The sequence below is a fragment of the Coregonus lavaretus genome, assembly GCF_964263955.1.
Source record: "Coregonus lavaretus genome assembly, chromosome: 13".
Taxonomy (NCBI): domain Eukaryota; kingdom Metazoa; phylum Chordata; class Actinopteri; order Salmoniformes; family Salmonidae; genus Coregonus; species Coregonus lavaretus.
Genome location: NC_140000.1, coordinates 46,012,450 through 46,039,256, shown reverse-complemented (window position 1 = coordinate 46,039,256; position 26,807 = coordinate 46,012,450). Strand labels below are relative to the sequence as shown.

At 42.3% G+C, this 26,807-nt stretch overlaps 2 protein-coding genes across 4 annotated transcripts in view; both read left to right on the top strand.

The window, feature by feature from the left end:
• The first annotated feature begins 174 nt into the window (after positions 1–174).
• On the top strand, positions 175–17,053 carry LOC311139887 (protein mono-ADP-ribosyltransferase PARP12-like). 3 transcript variants are annotated; one of them, XM_084174882.1, is made up of 12 exons: positions 175–494; positions 839–974; positions 10,044–10,347; positions 11,384–11,434; positions 11,715–11,841; positions 12,446–12,611; positions 12,712–12,832; positions 13,070–13,166; positions 13,438–13,525; positions 13,639–13,769; positions 14,329–14,480; positions 14,591–17,053. In XM_084174882.1, the coding sequence occupies exons 1-12, from the start codon at positions 223–225 to the stop codon at positions 16,603–16,605; spliced, it is 3,660 nt and encodes a 1,219-aa protein (XP_084031008.1). In that variant the 5' UTR covers positions 175–222; the 3' UTR covers positions 16,606–17,053. The 3 variants fall into 3 exon arrangements, with proteins under 3 accessions (XP_084031008.1, XP_084031010.1, XP_084031009.1); XM_084174884.1 differs by lacking the exon at positions 14,591–17,053 and having other exon boundaries at positions 13,665–13,769; positions 14,329–14,451; XM_084174883.1 differs by lacking the exons at positions 175–494; positions 839–974; positions 10,044–10,347; ... (2 more) ...; positions 12,446–12,611; positions 12,712–12,832 and having other exon boundaries at positions 12,995–13,166; positions 13,665–13,769.
• An 88-nt stretch (positions 17,054–17,141) lies between these two features.
• LOC311140052 (uncharacterized protein) overlaps positions 17,142–26,807 on the top strand; it is a 49,707-nt gene continuing 40,041 nt past the window's right edge. Inside the window, exons 1-2 of the mRNA XM_084175019.1 lie at positions 17,142–17,651; positions 17,948–18,083. Coding sequence (XP_084031145.1) covers positions 17,380–17,651; positions 17,948–18,083 — 408 coding nt within the window. The 5' untranslated portion in view covers positions 17,142–17,379. The remainder of the gene's footprint in view (positions 17,652–17,947; positions 18,084–26,807) is intronic.

Below are 26,807 nucleotides of genomic sequence, written 5' to 3'. Positions count from 1 at the left end.
GAATGCCTTTGATTTGATTGGCCGCATATGCGCAGTTATGCGCGAGACGACAGTTAGACCCGATGACGTATTTCTACGCATGCGCTTTACTAGCCAACGTCGTCATGACATCGCCTACAAGTGTGATCGGGGATTTCTATTGGAGAAGCAGTTTTAGATTATCTTCATACTATACTGTCTTTGCTGTAATCCAGGAACAACAGTCGCGCAAGTCATTGCGAGATGGCTCAGCAATTGTTAAAAATAATTTGCAATCAGCAAGGAACATTGGACTATGCAGATCTGGCAGATATTGGGTGTGGGACAGATATTATCTGCGTTCTTGATAAACTTGTTGAAAACGATTTATTTTCTATAGGGGAGTGCAATGGAAACAAACGCATTATTGCGAAAACGAAAGTTAGACGCTGCAAAGCTCAGCAATGTGATGGCTGCAATGATTTACACCTGTGTAAATTTTATCTGTTTGGGGACTGCAAGAATAGTAGGGGGAGGTAAGCATGAAATATGTTATATATGATGTAGGCTAAACAGGCTGCGTTTAGAACCAGAGAAGTCTTAAAGTAGGAACGTTTGTTTTGCATGGCCCGTTGTAAACTCCGCTCATCCGGGGCACCAGGCCATGCAAAACGAACTCGCCCAATGTTAGACTGTGTGCCTACACATTAAATGTATCATTGCAACTGTTTATCAATATTACAGTTGAGGTATTTCAGCCCAAAACTTGAAACTGTGTCAGTGTTGAAAAATTCTATGGGGTTTAGATGTTGAATTAATTCAGCAAACTGAATTGTGCTTTGTAAGTTTATTGACCTGTTTATTGTTACTTTGACTGCAGACGGACATGCCGCTTTGGCCATAACCTGCACTCCGAACATAACTCCATAGTTTTGAGAGAGCATCAACTTGAGACGTTGAGTAGACAGGAACTCCGGCAGCTATTATTACAAAATGACAACTCCCTCCTTCCACCGGTAAGAGCCAAACGTTTTCCTCTTACTGCTGATGTGGATCAGTGGAATGTGTGTGTCTGTGTGTGCAGGGCCGGCTCTAGGCATAAGCAAGGGGGGGGGGGGAGAGAATCTATCGGGGTCTCAACTTGTTGTTGAGCGTTAGAATAGTGTAATACGCAAGTTCGAAATTTGTTTGTGTATCAGCAATTTTTCTCTTATTAGGTCAGTCACTGACAGTCATGTCAGCTAGCCATTTTTAGATTGGTAAATTAGTCTATCCAGCTAGATTGGTAAATTAGTCTATCCAGCTATCTAAACTTGTAGTAATCAACCAATCTCACTTAGAGACCCAAAAAGGATAGAGCCTGCCCTGTGTGTGTGTGTGTGTGTGTGTTTGTGTGTGTGACGGATGAAGAGGTGTTGTCTGCACATTTGAAATCCATTTTTAATTAAATCACTTTTTGACAGCATCCCTTTTTATGTACTGTAATTTTCAGACTATAAGCCGCGCCTTTTCCCCCATTTTTCGACCCTGCGGCTTATATAACGGCGCGGCTAATCTATGGATTTTTACAGCTAACGGCCACTAGAAGACCTCCTAAATCTATGGATTTTACAGGTTACAGTCCACCAACTTTAACTCTATGGGCTCTATGACCGGTCCGCGCCCCCCACCTTTAAGCGGCGGGCTCCAGCAGGAAAAGCTGGAGGCCGGAAAAGAGTGAGACAGGTAGCGCGCAAAAGTAAAAGTGGAACCGAGAGTGGTACGAGAGACAGAACGAGAGCAGTGTTGAAAAGTTTGTGTGTCTGAAACGCTATGTGATACAGTACAGTTTACACAGCACAGTATATGTTCTGTAGCTACTATTGCACTAAATGGTAACACTTGAATAGGTTATGCAAATATGCAACTTGTTTGTTGAAATGTTAATAAATGGGAGCTTCCTCAAGCAGCCATCTCTTTCCCGACAATCCCCTCTGTGCACGAACCCTTACATATGGTAATTAAACATTAAAACACCTGCGGCTTATAGTCCAATGCGGCTTATATATGTACACATCATTCAATTTAGCTGCTGCGGCTTATAATCCGGTGAGCCTTATAGTGCGGAAAATAGGGTAAATAAAACTTTCCATGTGTTTGCCCATGGAAGAAGTGGTCAGAAAGTGATCTTTTGGACTTGAAAAGTAGGCTACCTGTGCATGTTTGTCCACTCCAAAATAATTCCGGCATCCAAACTTCATGTATACTGGTGCCATTTCATGAATGGAAATAGAAATCTGTTACAAAACACCAAAAAGTGTGCCTAATGACATTCAGGGATTGCCATTGATTAGACCTACATTAATTGTGTCTTGCTGACAAATGTACCTTTTTTGTAGCCTGAAAAGTTGGAACACCTGAAATGGGGCTGAAACTGTCCCGGGAAAAACGGGATGGTCACCCTAACACACACGGTCAACTTTACTAGACTAGGCTTACAATATGTATTACCATGAACTTCAAATAGGCCTACCTGTAGCCAGTGATGTAGTGGTTAAAAATAGGTGGGTAAACTCTGATTGCCGGTTACGGTGAAAAAAGTAATACTCCCTATACTTTCAATGCATTTTTCTGAAAAAGGTGGGTAAACAGTGTTTACTTGCGTTTACCCTCCACTAGGCCTATAATATAATAAATAATATGCCATTTAGCAGACGCTTTTATCCAAAGCGATTTACAGTCATGTGTGCATACATTTTTACGTATGGGTGGACCCGGGGATCGAACCCACTACCCTGGCATTACAAGCGCCATGCTCTACCAATTGAGCTACAGAGGACCACACAACTGCCGGTAGCCTACCCTGTCAGCCGAGGCAATTTTAAACACATGAACACACGCAGAACAGGTAGCCTGCATTCAATATATTAGGCCTATGAGTTGAATCAAAACATGTTTACACCCTAGTTCATGAGTTGACCATAATTCATGAGTTGAATGCTTGGAGTCTTCACAGATCGTGTGACTTAAAACACTACCTTTCTTTCCTTACATGAATGACATTTATGACAGTGTTATTTGTCATTATTAAGCATTTAACAATTGAATTACAACATTGAACAAACCCTGTACGAATCATGGATCTTGGAGATCTTGGAAAATGCACTGTAAGTGTAACTATGCCTATATAACATTTCATTATGTTTCGCAGTGAAAACAGATCTCATGGGCACACAAATCCAAAATAATGTAGGCCTATGCCATTGCAAAATCGAATGCTTCTAACCAATAGAGTCAACTATAGGCCTACAGTCATTAAAGTATACGTGTTGGATGGATTGGATACACATTGGTGTCTAGCTGTAGGCTAGTTGTCTAGTGATATTGTCGACCATCATCAGCTGATCCAGGAAAGAAAAAACAAATATTGATAGAAAATAATAAAGCTAAATAAATGGTCTACTACTTCTGGCCACGGATGACACAGAGAACACCAGGAACCTGAAAAACAAAGCAATGAGCGCTCTAAACAGCTGACTGACAAAAGCAAACAATGACAAATCAATGGATAAATCCAATGCATTTGAATAAAGGCTATTTTAAATCAAGGACGTATGGCAAACAAATTGGGAAAATGAGGAAGTACAAAGGAAAATCAATGCGTAAAAGAGCTCAGCTGAGGCCGAAATTCAGCATAACTGAGTGGACAGCACCTCCACATAGAAATAAAGGGTTTAAACCATGACAGGGAGGTGGGGGTGTTCATTTCATTTGGAAGCTTTTATTTTCATATTTACCACTGTAAAACATATTTACCACTGCATTTTAAACAAATAGGAGAATGGTTAAATTAGCATTATTTAGACTCAAGTAGTATTTTACTGGGTCACTTTTACTTGAGTCATTTTCTGTTAAGGTATCTTTACTTTTACTCAAGTATGACAATTGGGTACTTTTTCCACCACTGCAGACTGGTGGTGCGAGGGTCAGCTGTTTGTTCACCCGCACCATGGTATGATATGTTACGTTTGGTATGGTTACATAAGAGAGAAGGTTACTTAAGGCAAAAAAGGAGGGTGGTTGGTCGGGGTGGATGAGTGGGCATATAAAGGTTAAGTGTTCGAATCTCATCAGGGAAAACTTAAGCATTTGAGGTAATTAGCAACTTTGCAACTACTTACTACATTTTTAGTAACTTTGCAACTATTTAGCATGTTAGATAACCCTTCCTCTAACCTTAACCCTTTAACCTAACTCCTAACCTTAATCCCTAGCCTAGCTAACGTTAGCCAGCAAGCCATAACAAATTGGAATTTGTAACATAAGGTACCATACCTATTACAAATTCGTAACATATTGTACGAATTGCAATTTATTGCAAATTCGTAACATACAGTGCATTCCGAAAGTATTCAGACCCATTGGCTTTATCCACATTTTGTTACGTTACAGCCTTATTCTAAAATGGATTAAATAATCTAAACACAATACCCCATAATGACAAAGCAAAAACAAAAATACCTCATTTACATAAGTATTTAGACCCTTTGCTATGAGACTCGAAAATGAGCTCAGGTGCATCCTGTTTCTATTGATCATCCTTGAGATGTTTCTACAACTTGATTGGAGTCCGCCTGTGGTAAATTCAACTGATTGGACATGATTTGGAAAGGCACACACCTGTCTATATAAGGTCCAACAGTTGACAGTGCATGTCAGAGCAAAAACCAAGCCATGAGGTCGAAGGAATTGTCCGTAGAGCTCCGAGACAGGATTGTGTCGAGGCACAGATCTGGGAAAGGGTACCAAAACATTTCTGAAGCATTGAAGGTCACCAAGAACACAGTGGCCTCCATCATTCTTAAATGGAAGAAGTTTGGAACCACCAAGACTCTTCCTAGAGCTGGCCACCTGGCCAAACTGAGCAGTCGGAGGAGAAGGGCCTTGGTCAGGGAGGGGACCAAGAACCCAATGGTCACTCTGACAGAGCTCCAGAGTTCCTCTGTGGAGATGAGAGAACCTTCCAGAAGGACAACCATCTCTGCAGCACTCCACCAATCAGGTCTTTATGGTAAAGTGGCCAGAGGGAAGCCACTCCTCAGTTAAAGGCACATGACAGCCCACATGGAGTTTGCCAAAAGGCAACTAAAAGACTCAAACCATGAGAAACAAGATTCTCTGGTCTGATGAAACCAAGATTGAACTCTTTGGCCTGAATGCCAAGCGTCGCGTCTGGAGGAAACCTGGCACCATCCCTACGGTGAAGCATGGTGGTGGCAGTATCATGCTGTGGGGATGTTTTTCAGTGGCAGGGACTGGGAGACTAGTCAGGATCGAGGGAAAGATGAACAGGGCAAAGTACAGAGAGATCCTTGATGAAAACCTGCTCAAGAGCGCTCAGGACCTCAGACTGGGGCAAAGTTTTAACTTCCAACAGGACAACGACCCTAAGTACACAGCCAAGACAACGCAGGAGTGGCTTCGGGACAAGTCTCTGAATGTCCTTGCGTGGCCCAGCCAGAGCCCGGACTTTAACCCGATCTAACATCTCTGGAGAGACCTGAGAATAGCTGTGCAGCGACGCTCCCCATCCAACCTGACAGAGCTTGAGAGGATCTGCAGAGAAGAATGGGAGAAACTCCCCAAATACAGGTGTGCCAAGCTTGTAGCGTCATACCCAAGAAGACTTGAGGCTGTAATCGCTGCCAAATGTGCTTCAACAAAGTACTGAGTGAAGAGTCTGAATACTTATGTAAATGTGATATTTCAATTTAATTCTTTTTATACATTTGCTAAAATGTCTAAACCTGGTTTTTGCTTTGTCATTATGGGGTATTGTGTGTAGATTGATGAGGGGAAAAAATGATTTAATCAATTTTAGAATAAGGCTGTAACGTAACAATGTGGAAAAACTCAAGGAATCTGAATGCACTGTATGTACGAATTGCAATTCGTAACATATCATAAGAAATGGATGATGGACATCCAAAAATTACTACATACCATAACAAACGTAATATATCATACTATATAAATGGAGTGTCTCGGATTTGCGTACAGATTTAATATGAAATGCTCTGAGACCAGGTGGCTTACATTATGACCAAACCGGCTCCGCACATGCACATGTTGATTTCTGTCTATCCCCACCAGTCGTGTTCATGACACGCAGGTTAAAATACCAAAACCAACTATATTAATTTGGGGACAGGTTGAAACACATATGAAATATTCATGACATTTAGCTAGCTTGCTGTTGCTAGCTAATTTGTCCTGGGAGATAAACATGGGTTGTTATTTTACCTGAAATGCATATGGTCCTTTTTTTTGCTGGATCTTTGTAGAATTTTGATCCATTTTGAGTCACACAAAATCGTGTGTTCTCTACTCCGACAATTAATCCAGAGATAAAAGGGGAAACTTAGATTTCTTGGATTAATCTCTCCCCGTTCGTTCTTCTTCTTTGGATTTTATATGGTGGTTGGCAACCAACTTGAAGGTGCATTACCGCCACCAATTGGACTGGAGTGTGGACCACGTTCATCTTTCAATCGCCCACATAAAAAACAATTAGTAGATGGGAGAGATGGGACTTGCAGGGCGTCAAGCATCTATAATAGAGCCAAGTTCTATTTTAGCGCCTGGCTACGCAGACGCCCACGAGCAGTTTGGATGAAATTATTGAATAACATGTATGTGGACATTTATTTTTCAATGCTCGCACACGCAGCACGTGTGGTCTGGTCAGCATGTTAGGTTTACGCACTAATGCCAGATAGCCTAAAATAATGAAAGAAAAAAACCATCAATATAGTCTATAGATATAAATTGCACAAGAATTATACATTTATGGATTTTTTATGGTATTGTCTCTTTATTCAACCACAAAGATGACCGCAGGTCCACGCACCGTCGGATGTCAACTTAAATGGCTAGTTGTCTATTCTATTGTCTATTTTTCTATGAATTCAATAGGTTTCCAATGGAGGATTGACAGTATAATTTAAAACAACTGATTTTCCCATTCAAGTCAACGTTCTCTAATATGTGCACCTCCAACAATCTTTCTGGCACCATTTTGAAAGACATTTCAATTGTATTCCCATTTTAGTACATTTATCAGCCAAAACATGACACCCACCCTGTATTCTAGAGCACGTTGTGTCTCAACCGATGGTGGGCACAACATAACTTAGATTATGTAAAATAGGTCTAAGCTACAACATATGCAAATATCATTTTTTTGTTGAGTTTGTTGTTTTAGATAATTGTCATTAAAATGTTGACCATTTACACTCGTACCCGTATACAGGTTGAAAATGGCAGATTTGGGCATGCCTAAATTGGAACGCAGTGGCAGGACAGTAAGATGCTATACATGTCGTCAGACCTCAGGCTCTGTGCTTCACAGCGCTGTAGGGGTTTTGACTGACAGACGTTCTCAACTTGAGCACCGCGCGCTGCCGGTAATTGGGCAACTTTTGTAAATGTTTTGTTGACTGAGTGAAGGAAATGCTGTAAATGTACAGTATTTTGAAATATGAGATGTTGAGGATTATAATAAATAGTGCTTTGATGTCATACAAGTAAGCCAAACACCTGTGAGTCCAAATGTGCACTTCACATTTCCATATCATAAAACTCATATCATATACAGTGTCAACGTTTATGATCACTATGTTTGATGTACAGTTACGATATGACATGGCATCATACCCTGAACAGAATGAGCCTATGTTTGTCTACTGTGAAGAACATTTGCCGCTGCACACACACCTGAATGTACTCATGACTCCTTTCTATGTGCACCAAAATTACGATCTGTTTCCCTGAATTGCATTGTGAAAGTCTGACACTGTAATATCATATTTTATAACTTAGCTTGTTGGCAATAGAACAAGCTTTCAAATCATGCCCACCTGGCCCAGATTGCGATTTATAACGTTTTAGGATTACGTTAACAACAACAGTAATTTTGTGATGGCAGGGATGCAGGCTTGTGTTCCAAACAAAACAACTACCAGTGTGCTTGCTCTAGTTCCTCAACGGCACAGCTAGGAGAGCTAAAAAAAACTACCTTATAGTTGAAGACTCATCTTTGAGTCATAAAGTGCATTGAAATTGCTTAGTAACTGTGCACACTTTGTAGAGGTGTGTGGCCACTTGGAGACACCAGTTAGTCCTCACTCAAACCTTTGTCATTATTTTGTCTTATGTTGCACCTACCCCACATTTTCCTGGAATAGTATTATGTTACTGAATGTATCCAGAGTATTTTCAGATTTCGTTATCAACAAAACTGTTGCCTGTAGGTCTAGAATATTTATGGATTGATCAAATAGAAATATCAAAATATTATTTCAACTCCAAAGTAATTGCATGTCTATGATCCAGGAACCACTGACTCGCTACCTTTTTCTATAATCAAGACACCTGCTGGTAACTCTTAACTGGTTAGGACAGCTCATGAGGTGTCCTAAATATCTGTCGACTAGTTGTGACTCTTACGACTAAAGAGGCTTCTTGCACAGCTTCTATTTTTACCCATAAGAGTAGGAGTAAAATGTCTCTATTGTCAGCACTTATGACCAATAGTCTACTCTGAGATGCTTTGTGGATACGGGCCCAGCGCTCAGACTCTCAAGGAAGAGATTGTTGCCCTCATCAGTGAGATGCATGCCATCCCTAAGGTACTGCCATGGACACAGTGCTTTATGGCAGAGTGGCGGATTGTGGGCATGCGCCTGTCACAGAGAAATGCAAACACCAGCTGGTTGACAGAGCGCCGGGCCATCTCTATGCGCTTGTTGATGTCCTCCTCCCACTGAAACTTCCAACTCCTCCACTGTGTGATGTCAGAGTAGACCACCGTTGTCCTGGGGAACATTTGGATGACTACCTCCAAATCAGCTCACATCTGTTCCCACATATGCTGAGCACTTGTTGGCTGCTTTACCTTCACTCTGTGGTCCAACTCATCCCAAACCATCTCAATTGGGTTGAGGTCGAGTGATTGTGGAGGCAAGGTCATCTGATGCAGCACTCCATCACTCTCCTTCTTGGTCAAATAGCCCTTACACAGCCTGGAGGTGTGTTTTGGGTCATTGTCCTGTTGAAAAACAAATGATAGTCCCAATAAGCGCAAACCAGATGGGATGGTGTATCGCTGCAGAATGCTGTGGTAGCCATGCTGGTTAAGTGTGCCTTGAATTCTAAATAAATCAACCGACAGTGTCACCAGCAAAAGCACCATCACACCTCCTCCTCCATGCTTCACGGTGGGAACCACACATGCGGATATCATCTGTTCACCTACTCTGCATCTCACAAAGACACGGCGGTTGGAACCAAACATCTGACATTTGGATTAATCAGACCAAAGGACAGATTTCCACTGGTCTAATGTCCATTGCTCGTGTTTCTTGGCCCAAGCAAGTCTCTTCTTATTATTGATGTCCTTTAGTAGTGGTTTCTTTGTAGCAATTCGACCATGAATGCCTGATTCACAGAGTCTCCTCTGAACAGTTGATGTTGAGATGTGTCTGTTACTAACAGTTACAGAAATTAGGAATGCAGACAGGATTTATCTATCTGAGATACTGTGTCCAACACACCACCACCTGTTGGGCACCTACTGACCAAAAAAATGTTATTTTTACATGTATTTTTTAAATGACATTAGAAAATACAGGCATGCAAAGAAAAGCTTGCTTTAATTACATTTTTAAAAAGCATGAAAAGGTAGCGTAATGGTATAATGTCTTACTGTGGTGTGTGAAGAATCCAATGCTTTACCTTGTAACCGGTACAAATAACATTATTGTGGAAGCACCTCCTCTAAGAGTATGAATTAGGCTGTTTTATTTTCACTTAAAACTGTTTTTTGTTTTTAATCTCTTGAATGTTTTGGCATTTAGGTCCAAGAAGTGTAGCACTTCTACAATGGGCAAGGTTTCGTTGAAATCAATAGGGGTTCTGTCAAAAAGTGATTGAATTCAAATGGATTTACCCAAAAGCTCTGTGTGTTCATCTCATGCTTTCTTGCATATAGACCCGAATAGTATGGTAAACAAGTATTTTAAAAGCCTTGTCACTCACTCTTTCAGGTATGCAACTCTTATAACAAAGGCACCGGGCCTTATGGCAAGTGCCCGGATCAGGAGGGGTGCAGGAGACTTCACGTGTGCGACAGTTACATCAGAGGAACCTGCTCCTCGGGAGCCGACTGCAACAGGTGTCATGACTTCTTTGAGCCCCACCCACGGAGGACCCTGCAGCATAGGGGAGTGCCTAACGATCTAATGGCGTCCATGTTGTCCACCTACCAGAACATCCAGGCCATGAAAAGTGAAGGTGCCGGCGGTGCTTGTTCCATCAACAGGCCCCAGAGCTGTCCTCCGAGAAATACAGGTAGATGGCTGCAGGAGTGAACAACAGGGTTGTGTTCAGTGGGGAATAATGTTTCAGAACAGTCATAGTTACCTTAAAACCCTTACTTGGAAGTATTTCTATATGGACTTGCTTGCCAGCCATGGTGGGGGTCAATATATTTTCAATTCCAGACCAATCAATTCAGGAAGTACACTGAAATTCCAATTCTCTTCAATACTTTTCAATAACCAGGTTTCCAACCAACCTTTTTATGCAAATAAAGTACATGTTGGATAGAAAATGTAATTACAGGCCTGAAACAGAAAATGTATTGGTGAACTTTCCAAATGTCGACGAAACAAAATACGTTAGACAAGGTGGGATTTTTTTTGGGGTCAGTAAAATTTATTATGCGAGAAATGGCAGTGGAAACGCTTTTATTAACAAATATTGATATAATAACCGTAATATTGAAGTAAACTTGGAGTCACAGGATAACATGTTGTGTGGTCCTCCTACTACAACCCGAGAAAGCATGCCGTTTATTAGGCTACAGATGAAATAAGTTATGATGAACTTCACATGGTGGTGAAAGTGCAAGGTGATGCGGTTGATGCTCCTTTCCAATAAAAATCGGGTCTTATTCTGGTGACATAATCATCAATGCTTGGCTGCCGTTTGACAAATAAAAATTATCTTGCTCTTTTGTCCATAATAATCTCATCATGTAGGCTATACCCACACTGTATCTGCGAGCTGTTGGCTAGAGCGCACATGCCAATACCAGAGTGGGCACATTCGCTATATAACGCAACATTTTTCATTCGGTACATAATCTTTATATGCACTACGTCATCACGCACAGCCTTTTATCCGCAACCAGTCAATTTGATGGAAACGCATCTCTGGTGGGGAAAATGTGCATATAGTTCAGATGGAAACCTAGCTAGTGAGGAAAATGTGGAATTGATATTTGGTTTACTTTATGAATTGACTGGAATTGAAATGGTATTGACCCCAACCCTGTTGCCAACTTTGATTTCATTTAACTAAATGTTTGTTTGTTTATTTACAGTGAGGAATGAGATCTGCCTGTTCTTTGTCAAGGGGGACTGCAAACAAGGAGGTACATTTAACGAGGGAGATATTGTGTGTGGCAGAGGGTCTGGAGGATAGCTTTCCCATGTTTGCTTTGGCAGAACACCTGCAATGGCTTTGCCACATTTTTACTCAGGCAGAAGCTATGGCAGCCGGCTGAATATGAGTTTATAACTTTCAAGGTTGTCAGTAGATACACAATACAAACCCTGTGAAACCACAATTCAGGGACAAATCAGGCTGGCACCCAGGTGCAACAATGATACTCAAAAACATATCACATCTTACTGCAAACGTATGACTTTCAGAGAAATGCTGGAGAGTCCACTTTAACATGCCCTACAAGTGGGAAGTGAAGGATGGACAGACTTGGTCAGCTCTGCCAGAAAACGAAGCGATCGAGAGAGACTTCTGTGACCCTTCTAAGATACACAGGTACAGTATGTTGTTATGTCATATTTAAAGATAGACTCAGCGATATGACGTAGATGCACAAAGTGAACAGCATAGTGGGTCAATTTCCGCAAATAACTAAGAGCATTGAAGCGCAAGACTCAACTTCCTGCTGTTTTGGTCCCGTGGCTACCACGCTGTAACAGCGTGAAGCGAACCCGTGCACATGCGCAGATATAGTGCTGTGTGTGACTGTCTTGCATCTCAATATCTGCGGTGCTGCTCAAGGCAACGTCATTTGGCTGAGTCTACCTTTTAACTAGAAAAAGTATGTCAAACTGTGAATAAGGTACAATGAGCTCCCAAGTGGCGCAGTGGTCTTAAGGCACTGCATCTCAGTGCTAGAGGTGTCACTACAGACCCTGGTTTGATTCCAGGCTGTATCACAATCCGGCCGTAATTGGGAGTCCCATAGGGCGGCGCACAATTGGCCCAACGTCGTCCAGGTTTGGCCGGGATACGCCGTCATTGAAAATAAGAATTTGTTCTTAACTGACTTGCCTAGTTAAATAAGGGTAAAATAAAAAAGAAATAAAAAAAATACCTATTTTGAATTATCTATTGACTTTCTCTTATTTCATCACAGTGAGGGATCTGAGCGTGTGCGTTTCGACTCCATGACCCGTGGATTCAGTGAAGTTCACCGTCTCTCCACAGTTTCCTCTGTGACCCAGCCCACATACATACTCACCACAGAGTGGGCGTGGTTCTGGGAGGACGAGTACGGCCAATGGGTCCAGTACGCATCCATCGTAAGTGGTGTGAAACACTCAAACAGGCTGATGAGTTACAAGGACCAACAAATTTGGTGTTGGAGAGAGTAAACTGTTATTTTTTTTCTATAAATCACAGAAAGAGATGCATAGATTTTCATCCATCACCAGTGAAGATCTTGAGAAAAGGTACCAGGAGGATCAAAGTGCTGTGGTGAAGTTCACTGCAGGCCAGCAGTCTTATGAGCTGAGTTTCAGAGGTAACACATCTCAAACTGTTGTGAAAAACAGCTCTCATGTGCAACCTACTGTAATAATAATAATAATACTTTTTAGTTATAAGCGCTTAGCACAAGTTACAGTTAGGGTCAAAAAGGCTACTCTTATACACCCCTCAAATTCTAGTACTAAAATCAGCGGCAGGTAGCCTAGATATTAGCGATGTGGAACAGTAGCTGTAAGGATGCTGATTAAAATAGTTATTCTTGTAATTACAGACATGACTCAAAAAAACGAAACATATGGCACTATAAGGATGGTCAGACGACGTCCTGTCTTTGTTTCAACTGCAGACACTCAAGCTGCAAGAAGCAGGTAATATATGAATGGGAATGGACTGAGGATGGGTACTATGTTCTGTATCGAACCATTTATTTTATTACATTTCTATATTTACCTAATAGATTACTTATAATCATAACTATTTAGGATAGACCATAAAATGTGGTTTTGTATCTCAAACAATAGAGGGATTTATTTAGTTGAGTATGACTTGCATATTTAAGTTGAGAACTAATAGAGCTTTTCAATTGAGCTGCTTTTTTCTTGGTGTTGTATATGAAGCTTATTTTTCATGTCATTTCAGGAGAAATGGACCACGCAACCCCTCTCAGAATTTCAGAGCTGTTCCTGGATTTTGGGACAAGTCTGCCATACCTGACATTGGATACAAGGTGACGTGTTTACATGGGATTCTACTGCTCTGGCTTGCAGGGGAGTCTACTGTTTAACATTGCCTTTCATTTGGTTTCAGCTGTGAGAACCATTTTGTTTTCCCCTCCTGCAGACAGTCACTCTTCTGAGTTCTGACAGGGACTATCAGAAGGTCCAGGAACTTTTCAACAAGACCATGAGGGGCTTCCAAATCACCAGCATCGAGAGGGTCCAAAACAGGGACCTCTGGGAAGTCTTCCAGTGGTATGTTTACATCAACTCTCACTCACAATCCTAGCATGTTACTTCCAAAATACTAAGTAAACCCTGGCTTGAATGTGATTATGGGTAAGCAGTGTTAGGAATTGAAAACCTGGTCAAGGTGTGTAGAAATGCTAGATACAAAATATAAGGTGATCAGCTCCTATATTTAAAGGTTTATTAGACAAAGAGAGACATAGACATGCATATGGAAAGACAGACACGTTCCTGTAAGAGGTCCGCAGTAAATCTCTCCCCCTCCAGAGGGGAGGGCTGACCTAATTACTCTTGCTTTATCTGTTCGCTGTTTCACCCTTCCGTGCCAGGTGCCAAAGCATTAAATCAATGCGGAGACCTTGGGGTTGAATAGACTACATTTGAAACGTCTTAATCGCTTAAAGACCCCCATGGCCGATTTTATGGCTCAGGGGCCCAGATACCAGTTACTGAGAGCTGTTTATGTTGACCTCTGGCCTTACATATGGTACCTAGAGGCAAATTCCAATAGGGAATAACCATCCGAAAATAGCATTCTTAACAGCAGCTAATGGTCATTTCTCAGGAAAAGAGATTTAATGAAGAAAAACAATGGAGGTAAAAACAGCAAGGAGCTACATCTCTTCCACGGAACGGATCCAAAACACATAGAAGCCATTTGCAGAGATAACTTCGACTGGAGGCTGTGTGGAACCAACGGAACTGTGTATGGCGAAGGTACCTCATGTTAACCATCTGTCAGAAGTGTAGTCAGATTTTAGAAGCAGTCATGATCTCACTATAGTCTGTCATTTTGTTTTACTGATGATCTTCTCTGTTTGTTTTAGGGAGTTACTTTGCCAGGGATGCCAAGTACTCACACAGCTACACCAGCCACTCAGGAGTGAGGTCAATGTTTGCTTGTCGGGTGCTTGTTGGTGACTACACACGGGGGAACTCGGACCTCCGTCGTCCCCCTCCAAAAGGCGAGGGAAGCCCGACTCTCTATGACAGCTGTGTGGACAATGTACTGAACCCATCCATATATGTAGTGTTTGAAAGGCACCAGGTGTACCCCGAGTTCCTAATCAAATACGATGATGGCGTCATGCACTGGTCCTCTTCGGCTCCAGCTCCACCCAAGACTGTCTCTATCCAATCCACTTCCTTAACCCCAACATCCAACCGGATTCAAGCCACAGCTGCTGCTACCCCATCGAAGAGAGTTCCATCCACTTTGAATCCATCTAAAACTGCAGCCACCACTTCCTCAAATCCAACCAATTCTCATCCCACTTTGCGTTTAGTCCATCAGTCTCTCCCAAAACCTGCCCAAGCCCCATTGATATCCAGTCAATCTCCAGTCCTCATAATACCAGACCCAAGTTCTCAATTGGTGGATACCAGCCTAGGCCCAGATTTCACTCCCTCATTTGCAAACCTCTCTCACACACTCACTACCCCAGCCAACACCCCTTCTCGTACGCTCACTACCCCAGCCAGTACCCCCTCTCTTACGCTCACTACCCCAGCCAGCACCCCCTCTCTTACGCTCACTACCCCAGCCAGTACCCCCTCTCGTACGCTCACTACCCCAGCCAGTACCCCCTCTCGTACGCTCACTACCCCAGCCAGTACCCCCTCTCGTACGCTCACTACCCCAGCCAGTACCCCCTCTCGTACACTCACTACCCCAGCCAGTACCCCCTCTCGTACGCTCAATACCCCAGCCAGTACCCCCTCTTATACACTCCCTACCCAAGCCAGCACCCCCTCTCGTACGCTCACTACCCCAGCAAGTACCCCGTCTCGTACGCTCCCTACCCAAGCCAGCACCCCCTCTCGTACACTCACTACCCCAGCCAGTACCCCTTCTTATAGACTCCCTACCCCAGCCAGCACAGCCTCTCGTAGACTCGCTCCCCAAGCCAGCACCCCCTCTTATACACTCATTACCCCAGCCAGTACCCCCTCTCCTACGCTCACTACCCCAGCCAGTACCCCCTCTTATACATTTCCTACCCCAGCCAGTACCCCCTCTTATAAACTCACTACCCTAGCCAGTATCCCCTCTCCTACACTCACTACCCCAGCCAGTACCCTCTCTTATACATTCACTACCACAGCCAGCACAGCCTCTCATAGACTCGCTCCCCCAGCCAGCACAGCCTCTTGTAGACTCGCTTACCGAGCCAGCACCCCCTCTTATACGCTCATTACCCCAGCCAGTACCCCCTCTCCCTCACTCACTACCCCAGCCAGTACCCCTTCTTCTACACTCACTACCCCAGCCAGTACCTCCTCTCGTACACACACTACCCCAGCCAGTACCCCCTCTTATACATTCACTACCCCAGCCAGCACAGTCTCTCGTAGACTCGCTCCCCCAGCCAGCACCGCCTCTCATAGACTGGCTCCCCAACCCCCCACCCCCACTCCTATACTCACTCCCTCAGCCAGCACCCCCTCTCGCACACTTTTCCTTCCAACTGGCACCCTATCTCGGCCTCATACCCTCTCAACGACCACTACTCCCACTCCCTCAGCCAGCAGTACCTCTCACCCACTATCCCGTTCATCCTCATTGAGCACACCTTATCACACACTTTCTGACTCCTCATACTCCTCCACTTACACAGAAACTCCCTCACGCGCTTCCCCCTCCACGTCAAGCAATTCTTCTAGCACACTCTCCCCCTCAGCAAGCAACCTATCTCGGGTGTTCCCTCCCTCGACAGGTGCCTTCTCTCGTCCACTATCTACCACAACAAGCATCACTAGATCTCCTCCTGAGTCACTGTACAGTGTTCCAACAGCTCAAAGGAGGGACACCAAAGAAAAAAACAAGTGCCTTCTCCAATAACTTGCCTTTGTCAGGATTGAGCAGTAAGTTAATGGAAAGTTTGATCGCGAACTTCATTAAAATATATATATATTAAGAAAGAAAATGTATTAAAATGATGAATGATAAGTGCATTTGCATATTAAAGATGTAGTATAGCTGTGTATCTTTACCTGTAAGGGCTTAACAACAGTAAAGCTGTTCACAACGAACCAGAAGTTTGTAATATTGCAAAAATATGAATTTGATGATGATGTTTCCTATTCAGGTCTGCTGACACAGTCCATACATGAACCAAGTTTGATTTCTTTGTTTTAAACTAAAACACTCATAAAATCAATGATTGTGGATGTTTTTTGGACTAGCCTACTTGTTTCTAAGAGATTTCCAAACACCCTAATGTCAGAAACGTTATTTACTTGGACAAATATAATCTTTATTGACATTAAACTGAATCAATGACTCACTACTGCTGCTCCTGTGTGTCTAACAGGCCTATTGTGCTGGAAATGAAGGTTCCACATGCCACTCGGGCAGAGTTCAATGTGACGTATTTAAAAGGGTGTTTACTGGCCTTAGTGTGATCTATTGCCTGTTTGTTATACTTGGCTACGTTCATAACAGGGGAGTGGTTACATATACTGTAAGTTTCATTTAGTCAGAAATGGTTTTGTCGCATGCTGGTCACCTGTTTTGTAGGTAATGGAGAGCAAAGGTCTACTTCAGCTTTGACCATATGTACAGTTTGTGCGTTTGCGAGGGCCAACAGTCTGGTGTTCTACTACGGTGACTGACATGGATACAACAGCTCTGATCTACAAGGTCCTCTGTGCCCATAATGGATCATTTGAGATGGGAGAATTGCGTGCCAACATTAGCACGATAGAAGATGACCTGGAAAGTGTTTTAGGGAATCAGGAGATGTTTACCAGTGCTGTCTCTAAGGGAAACAAACTGATAGTTGCCCAGACAAAGATGCGGTTATGCAGAGCTAATGGATGTAGTGGCTGCAGCAATTTACACCTGTGCAAGTTCTACCTGTATGGAACATGTCCATCCAATGAGAGGTAAAACATTTTTACTTTACTGTTTGTTTTTACTCTGGCCTATGAACCGTCTCTGAATCTCTAACGTGCAGTTATTTACCCATCATATTACTTCTATTCATTCTACTATTTTATTTCTTCAATTTTCTAAATTCATGTGGTCTTACAGAATGTGACATAGGTAATGCACTACAGTATAAATGTCAATTGCTACAGGTTCGTGACAGTTTGTAGATATGACATTTAAGAAAAACTAAAACAAAACGTTTTAAAGAGCTAAATATGAAATCTCCTCTCGCTCTTCTTGTGATTTGCAGACAAGGATGCCGTCTCTGCCATGAGCTGACATCAGAGCACAACATCAGAGTCCTGAGAGAGCATCACCTGGAGGAACTGGACAGGAGGGAGCTGTGTACATTACTGCTGCAGAATGACAACACCCTCTTACCCCCAGTATGTGCCTCATGTTGTTAGTCACTCTCACTCAGATATCATTAACATGGCATAAGTCATGGCAAAATGTGTAGAATTGCAGAAAATTCACTTTAAAACGTACATTTCTCTCTGCCATCAAGAGGGAGGGCCACTAAAATGTTTTGCCTGCGAGGGGGGGGGGGCAACCAAATCTCACTTAGAGCCCCCAAAAGGATAGAGCCTGCCCTGTGTGTGTGACGGATGAAGAGTGGCGCAGTGGTCTAAGGCACTGCATCGCAGTGCTAGCTGTGCCACTAGAGATCCTGGTTCGAATCCAGGCTCTGTCGTAGCCGGCCGCGACCGGGAGACCCATGGGGTGGCGCACAATTGGCCCAGCGTCGTCCAGGGTAGGGGAGGGAATGGCCGGCAGGTAGCTCAGTTGGTAGAGCATGGCGTTTGCAACGCCAGGGTTGTGGGTTTGATTCCCACAGGGGGCCAGTATGAAAAATAAAAAAATAATGTATGCACTCACTAACTGTAAGTCGCTCTGGATAAGAGCATCTGCTAAATGACTTAAATGTAAATGTAAATGTGTTCTCTGCACATTTGAAATCCATTTGAATTCAAGCACTTTTTGACAGCATCCTTTTTATGTAAATAAAACTTTCCATATGTTTGCCCATGGAAGAAGTGGTCAGAAAGTGATCTTTTGGACTTGAAAAGTAGGCTACCTGTGCATGTTTGTCCACTCCAAAATAATTCCGGCATCCAAACTTCATGTATACTGGTGCCATTTCATGAATGGAAATAGACATCTGTTACAAAACACCAAAAAGTGTGCCTAATGACATTCAGGGATTGCCATTGATTAGACCTACATTAATTGTGTCTTGCTGACAAATGTACCTTTTTTTGTAGCCTGAAAAGTCAGGACACCTGAAATGGGGCTGAAACTGTCCCGGGAAAAACGGGATGGTCACCCTAACACACACATCAACTTTACTAGACTAGGCTACAATGTGTATTACCATGAACTTCAAATAGGCCTACCGGTAGCCAGTGATGTAGTGGTTAAAAATAGGTGGGTAAACTCCTGATTGCCTGTCACGGTGAAAAAAGTAATACTCCCTATACTTTCAATGCATTTTTCTGAAAAAGGTGGGTAAACAGCGTTTACTTGTGTTTACCCTCCACTAGGCCTACACAACTGCCGGTAGCCTACCCTGTCAGCCGATGCAATTTTACACACATGAACACACGCAGAACAGGTAGCCTACATTCAATATAATTGGCCTATGAGTTTAATCAAAACATGTTTACACCCTAGTTCATGAGTTGACCATAATTCATGAGTTGAATGCTTGGAGTCTTCACAGATCGTGTGACATAAAACACTACCTTTCTTTCCTTACATTAATGACATTTATGACAGTGTTATTTGTCATTATTAATTATTTCACAATTGAATTACAACATTGAACAAACCCTGTATGGATCTTGGAGATCTTGGAAAATGAACTGTAAGTTTAACTATGCCTATATAACATTTCATTATGTTTCGCAGTGAAAACAGATCTCATGGGCACACAAATCCAAAATAATGTAGGCCTATGCCATTGCAAAATCGAATGCTTCTAACCAATAGAGTCAACTATAGGCCTACAGTCATTAAAGTATACGTGTTGGATGGATTGGATGCACATTGGTGTCTAGCTGTAGGCTAGTTGTCTAGTGATATTGTCGACCATCATCAGCTGATCCAGGAAAGAAAACAAATATTGATAGAAAATAATAAAGCTAAATAAATGGTCTACTACTTCTGGCCACGGATGACACAGAGAACACCAGGAACCTGAAAAACAAAGCAATGAGCGCTCTAAACAGCTGACTGACAAAAGCAAACAATGACAAATCAATAGATAAATCCAATGCATTTGAATAAAGGCTATTTTAAATCAAGGACGTATGGCAAACAAATGGCGAAAATGAGGAAGTACAAAGGAAAATCTATGCGTAAAGGAGCTCAGCTGAGGCCGAAATTCAGCATGACTGAGTAGACAGCACCTCCACATAGATATAAAGGGTTTAAACCATGACAGGGAGGTGGGGGTGTTCATTTCATTTGGAAGCTTTTATTTTCATATTTACCACTGTAAAACATATTTACCACTGCATTTTATACAAATAGGATAATGGTTAAATTAGCATTATTTAGAGACCCCCCCCACCCACCCAAAGTTTGTCTTTTGTTGCATTTAGGGGAGTTAATGTCTCATTCAGGGGAGCTGAGCTCCCCTGTAATTTTCACCCTGCCTGAATGCCAAAACATTCAGGAGATAAAGGTGCTCTAAGTTGATCCATTTTGCATACTCCACCCTACCTATGAGACATCCATGTCTTCATCACTGGAAAAGATAAACGGTTGAGTTTGATATAATTTAAAAGCTTACAAAAAGTGTTGTCAAACTATTTTATTATTTCTTGGAAAAAACCTTTTTGACGTCAAGTGTCTAAAAACGCGTAAACTCTTATTTTTGTCATATTAGCATATGTTGTAGCTTAGATCCTATTTCATATCATCTGAGGTTTTTGTGTTGTGTCATCGGTTGAGACAACATTCTCTTGAATACAGGGTGGGTGTCATTTCAATCATATAAATATAATTCATAGAATGAACCTATACCTTCAGACTAGCAGTGGTGTAAAGTACTTAAGTAAAAATACTTTAAAGTACTACTTAAGTAGTTTTTTGGGTTATCTGTACTTTACTTTACTATTTATATTTTTGACTACTTTTACTTCACTACATTCCTAAAGAAAATAATGTACTTTGTACATTTTGAATGCTTAGCAGGACATGAAAATGGACCAACTCACGCACTTATCAAGAGAACATCCCTGGTCATCCCTACTGCCTCTGATCTGGAGGACTCACTAAACACAAATACTTTGTTTGTAAATTATGTCTCCGTGTTGTAGTGTGCCCCTGGCTATCAGTAAATATTTAAAAACAAGAAAATTGTGCCGTCTGGTTTGCTTAATATAAGCAATTTGAAATGATTTATATTTGTACTTTTACTTTTGATACTTAAGTATATTTTTGCTATTAAATTTACTTTTGATACTTAAGTATATTTTAAACCAAATACTTTTAGACTTTTACTCAAGTAGTATTTTACTGGGTGACTTTCACTTTTACTTGAGTCATTTTCTGTTAAGGTATCTTTACTTTTACTCAAGTATGACAATTGGGTACGTTTTCCACCACTGCAGACTGGTGGTGCGAGGGTCAGCTGTTTGTTCACCCGCACCATAGTATGATATGTTACGTTTGGTATGGTTACATAAGAGAGAAGGTTATTTGAGGCAAAAAAGGAGGGTGATTGGTCGGGGTGGATGAGTGGGCATATAAAGGTTGTGTTCGAATCTCATCAGGGACAACTTTAGCATTTGAGCTAATTAGCAACTTTGCAACTACTTACTACTTTTTTAGCAACTTTGCAACTATTTAGCATGTTAGCTAACCCTTCCTCTAACCTTAACCCTTTAACCTATCCTAACCTTAACCCTTTAACCTCTCCTCTCCTAACCTTAACCCTTTAACCTAACTCCTAACCTTAACCCCTAGTCTAGCTAATGTTAGCCAGCAAGCCACAACAAATTGGAATTTGTAACATAAGGTATCATACCTATTGCAAATTCGTAACATATTGTACGAATTGCAATTTATTGCAAATTCGTAACATACAGTGCATTCGGAAAGTATTCAGACCCCTTGGCTTTTTCCACATTTTGTTATTCAACAGCCTTTTATTCTAAAATGCATTAAATAATCTAAACACAATACTCCAGAGTGGCGCAGCGGTCTAAGGCACTGCATCTCAGTGCTTGAGGCGTCACTACAGACCCTGGTTCGATTCTAGGCTGTATCACAATCCGGCCGTGATTGGGAGTCCCATAGGGCGGCGCATAATTGGCCCAGCGTCGTCCGGGTTTGGCCGGGGTAGGCCGTCATTGAAAATAAGAATTTGTTCTTAACTGACTTGCCTAGTTAAATAAAGGTAAAATACATAAATAAATAATTACAGTGAAAACAGAAATACCACATTTACATAAGTATTTAGACCTTTTGCTATGAGACTCGAAATTGAGCTCAGGTGCATCCTGTTTCTATTGATCATTTACATTTACATTTTAGTCATTTAGCAGACGCTCTTATCCAGAGCGACTACAAATTGGTGCATTCACCCTATAGCCAGTGGGATAACCACTTTACAATTATACTTTTTTTTTTTTTTTTTTGGGGGGGGGGGGGGTAGAAGGATTACTTTATCCTATCCCAGGTGTTCCTTAAAGAGGTGGGGTTTCAAATGTCTCCGGAAGGTGGTGAGTGACTCCGCTGTCCTGGCGTCGTGAGGGAGCTTGTTCCACCATTGGGGTGCCAGAGCAGCGAACAGTTTTGACTGGGCTGAGCGGGAACTATGCTTCCGCAGAGGAAGGGGAGCCAGCAGGCCAGAGGTGGATCATCCCTGAGATGTTTCTACAACTTGATTGGAGTCCACCTGTGGTAAATTCAATTGATTGGACATGATTTGGAGAGGCACACACCTGTCTATATAAGGTCCCACAGTTGACAGTGCATGTCAGAGCAAAAACCAAGCCATGAGGTCAAGAAATTGTCCGTAGAGCTCCGAGACAGGATTGTGTCGAGGCACAGATCTGGGAAAGGGTACCAAAACATTTCTGCAGCATTGAAGGTCACCAAGAACACAGTGGCCTCCATCATTCTTAAATGGAAGAAGTTTGGAACCACCAAGACTCTTCCTAGAGCTGGCCACCTGGCCAAACTGAGCAGTCGGAGGAGAAGGGCCTTGGTCAGGGAGGGGACCAAGAACCCGATGGTCACTCTGACAGAGCTCCAGAGTTCCTCTGTGGAGATGGGAGAACCTTCCAAAAGGACAACCGTATCTGCAGCACTCCACCAATCAGGCCTTTTATGGTAGAGTGGCCACACGGAAGCCACTCCTCAGTAAAAGGCACATGACAGCTCGCATGGAGTTTGCCAAAAGGCAACTAAAAGACTCAGACCATGAGAAACAAGATTGAACTCTTTGGCCTGAATGCCAAGCGTCGCGTCTGGAAGAAACCTGGCACCATCCCTACGGTGAAGCATGGTGGTGGCAGCATCATGCTGTGGGGATGTTTTTCAGCGGCATTGACTGGGAGACTAGTCAGGATCGAGGGAAAATGAACAGAGCAAAGTACAGAGAGATCCTTAATGAAAATCTGCTCAAGAGTGCTCAGGACCTCAGACTGGGGCGAAGTTTTAACTTCAAATAGGACAATGACCCTAAGCACACAGCCAAGACAACGCAAGAGTGGCTTCGGGACAAGTCTCTGAATGTCCTTGCGTGGCCCAGCCAGAGCCCGGACTTGAACCCGATCTAACATCTCTGGAGAGACCTGAAAATAGCTGTGCTCCCCATCCAATCTGACAGAGCTTGAGAGGATCTGCAGAGAAGAATGGGAGAAACTCCCCAAATACAGGTGTGCCAAGCTTGTAGCGTCATACCCAAGAAGACTCGAGGCTGTAATCGCTGCCAAATGTGCTTCAACAAAGTACTGAGTGAAGAGTCTGAATACTTATGTAAATGTAATATTTTAGCGCCTGGCTACGCAGACACCCACGAGCAGTTTGGATGAAATTATTGAATAACATGTATGTGTACATTTATTTTTCAATGCTCATGCACGCAGCGCAGCGCGTGTGGTCTGGTCAGCATGTTAGGTTTACGCACTAATGCCAGATAGCCTAAAATAATGAAAGAAAAAAAACCTTAATATAGCCTATAAATATAATTTGCACAATAATTATACATTTATGGATTTTTTATGGTATTGTCTCTTTATTCAACCACAAAGATGACCGCAGTTCCACACACCATCGAATGTCAATTTAAATGTCTAGTTGTCTATTCTATTGTCTATTTTTCTATGAATTCAATAGGTTTCCAATGGAGGATTGACAGTATAATTTAAAACAACAGATTTTCCCATTCAAGTTAATGTTCTCTAATATGTGCACCTCCAACAATCTTTCTGGCACCATTTTGAAATACATTTCAATTGTATTCCCATTTTAGTACATTTATCAGCCAAAACATGACACCCACCCTGTATTCTAGAGCACGTTGTGTCTCAACCGATGGTGGGCACAACATAACTTTAGATTATGTAAAATAGGTCTAAGCTACAACATATGCGAATATCATTTTTTTTTGTTGAGTTTGTTGTTTTAGATAATTGTCATTAAAATGTTAACCATTTACACTCGTACCCGTATACAGGTTGAAAATGGCAGATTTGGGCATGCCTAAATTGGAACGCAGTGGTGGGACAGTAAGATGCTATACATGTCGTCAGACCTCAGGCTCTTTGCTTCACAGCGCTGTAGGGATTTTGACTGACAGACGTTCTCAACTTGAGCACCACGCGCTGCCGGTAATTGGGCAACTTTTGTAAATGTTTTGTTGACTGAGTGAGGGAAATGCTGTAAATGTACAGTATTTTGAAATATGAGATGTTGAGGATTATAATAATACTGCTTTGATGTCATACAAGTAAGCCAAACACCTGTGAGTCCAAATGTGCACTTCACATTTCCATATCATAAAACTCATATCATATACAGTGTCAACGTTTATGATCACTATGTTTGATGTACAGTTACGATATGACATGGCATCATACCCTGAACAGAATGAGCCTATGTTTGTCTACTGTGAAGAACATTTGCCGCTGCACACACACCTGAATGTACTTATGACTCCTTTCTATGTGCACCAAAATTACGATCTGTTTCCCTGAATTGCATTGTGAAAGTCTGACACTGTAATATCATATTTTATAACTTAGCTTGTTGGCAATAGAACAAACTTTCAAATCATGCCCACCTGGCCCAGATTGCGATTTATAACGTTTTTGGATTACGTTAACAACAACAGTAATTTTGTGATGGCAGGGATGCAGGCTTGTGTTCCAAACAAAACAACTACCAGTGTGCTTGCTCTAGTTCCTCAACGGCACAGCTAGGAGAGCAAAAATGTTTTACCTTATAGTTGAAGACTCATCTTTGAGTCATACAAGAGCATTGAAATCACTTTGTAACTGTGCACACTTTGTAGAGGTGTGTGGCCACTTGGAGACACCAGTTAGTCCTCACTCAAACCGTTGTCATTATTTTGTCTTATGTTTCACCTACCCCACATTTTCCTGGAATAGTCTTATAATGTTACTGAATGTATCCAGAGTATTTTCAGATTTCGTTATCAACAAAACTGTTGCCTGTAGGTCTAGAATATTTATGGATTGATCAAATAGAAATATCAAAATATTATTTCAACTCAAAGTAATTGCATGTCTATGATCCAGGAACCACTGACTCACTACCTTTTTCTATAATCAAGACACCTGCTGGTAACTCTTAACTGGTTAGGACAGCTCATGAGGTGTCCTAAATATCTGTTGACTAGGTGTGACTCTTACGACTAAAGAGGATTCTTGCACAGCTTCTATTTTTACCCATAAGAGTAGGAGTAAAATGTCTCTATTCTCAGCACGACCAATTGTCTACTCTGAGATGCTTTGTGGATACGGGCCCAGCACTCAGACTCTCAAGGAAGAGATTGTTGCCCTCATCAGTGAGATGCATGCCATCCCTAAGGTACTGCCATGGACACAGTGCTTTATGGCAGAGTGGCGGATTGTGGGCATGCGCCTGTCACAGAGAAATGCAAACACCAGCTGGTTGACAGAGCGCCGGGCCATCTCTATGCGCTTGTTGATGTCCTCCTCCCACTGGAACTTCCAACTCCTCCACTGTGTGATGTCAGAGTAGACCACCGTTGTCCTGGGGAACATTCGGATGACTACCTCCAAATCAGCTCACATCTGTTCCCACATATGCTGAGCACTTGTTGGCTGCTTTACCTTCACTCTGTGGTCCAACTCATCCCAAACCATCTCAATTGGGTTGAGGTCGAGTGATTGTGGAGGCAAGGTCATCTGATGCAGCACTCCATCACTCTCCTTCTTGGTCAAATAGCCCTTACACAGCCTGGAGATGTGTTTTGGGTCATTGTCCTGTTGAAAAACAAATGATAGTCCCAATAAGCGCAAACCAGATGGGATGGTGTATCGCTGCAGAATGCTGTGGTAGCCATGCTGGTTAAGTGTGCCTTGAATTCTAAATAAATCAACCGACAGTGTCACCAGCAAAAGCACCATCACACCTCCTCCTCCATGCTTCACGGTGGGAACCACACATGCGGATATCATCTGTTCACCTACTCTGCGTCTCACAAAGACACAGCGGTTGGAACCAAACATCTGAAATTTGGACTCATCAGACCAAAGGACAGATTTCCACTGGTCTAATGTCCATTTCTCGTGTTTCTTGGCCCAAACAAGTCTCTTATTATTATTGGTGTCCTTTAGTAGTGGTTTCTTTGTAGCAATTCGACCATGAATGCCTGATTCACAGAGTCTCCTCTGAACAGTTGATGTTGAGATGTGTCTGTTACTTGAACTCTGTGAAGCATTTATTTGGGCTGCAATCTGAGGTGCACTTAACTCTAATGAACTTATCCTCTGCAGCAGAGATAACTGGGTCTTCCTTTCCTGTGGTGGTCCTCATGAGAGCCAGTTTCATCATAGCGCTTGATGGTTTTTGTGACTGCACTTGAAGAAACTTTCCAAGTTCTT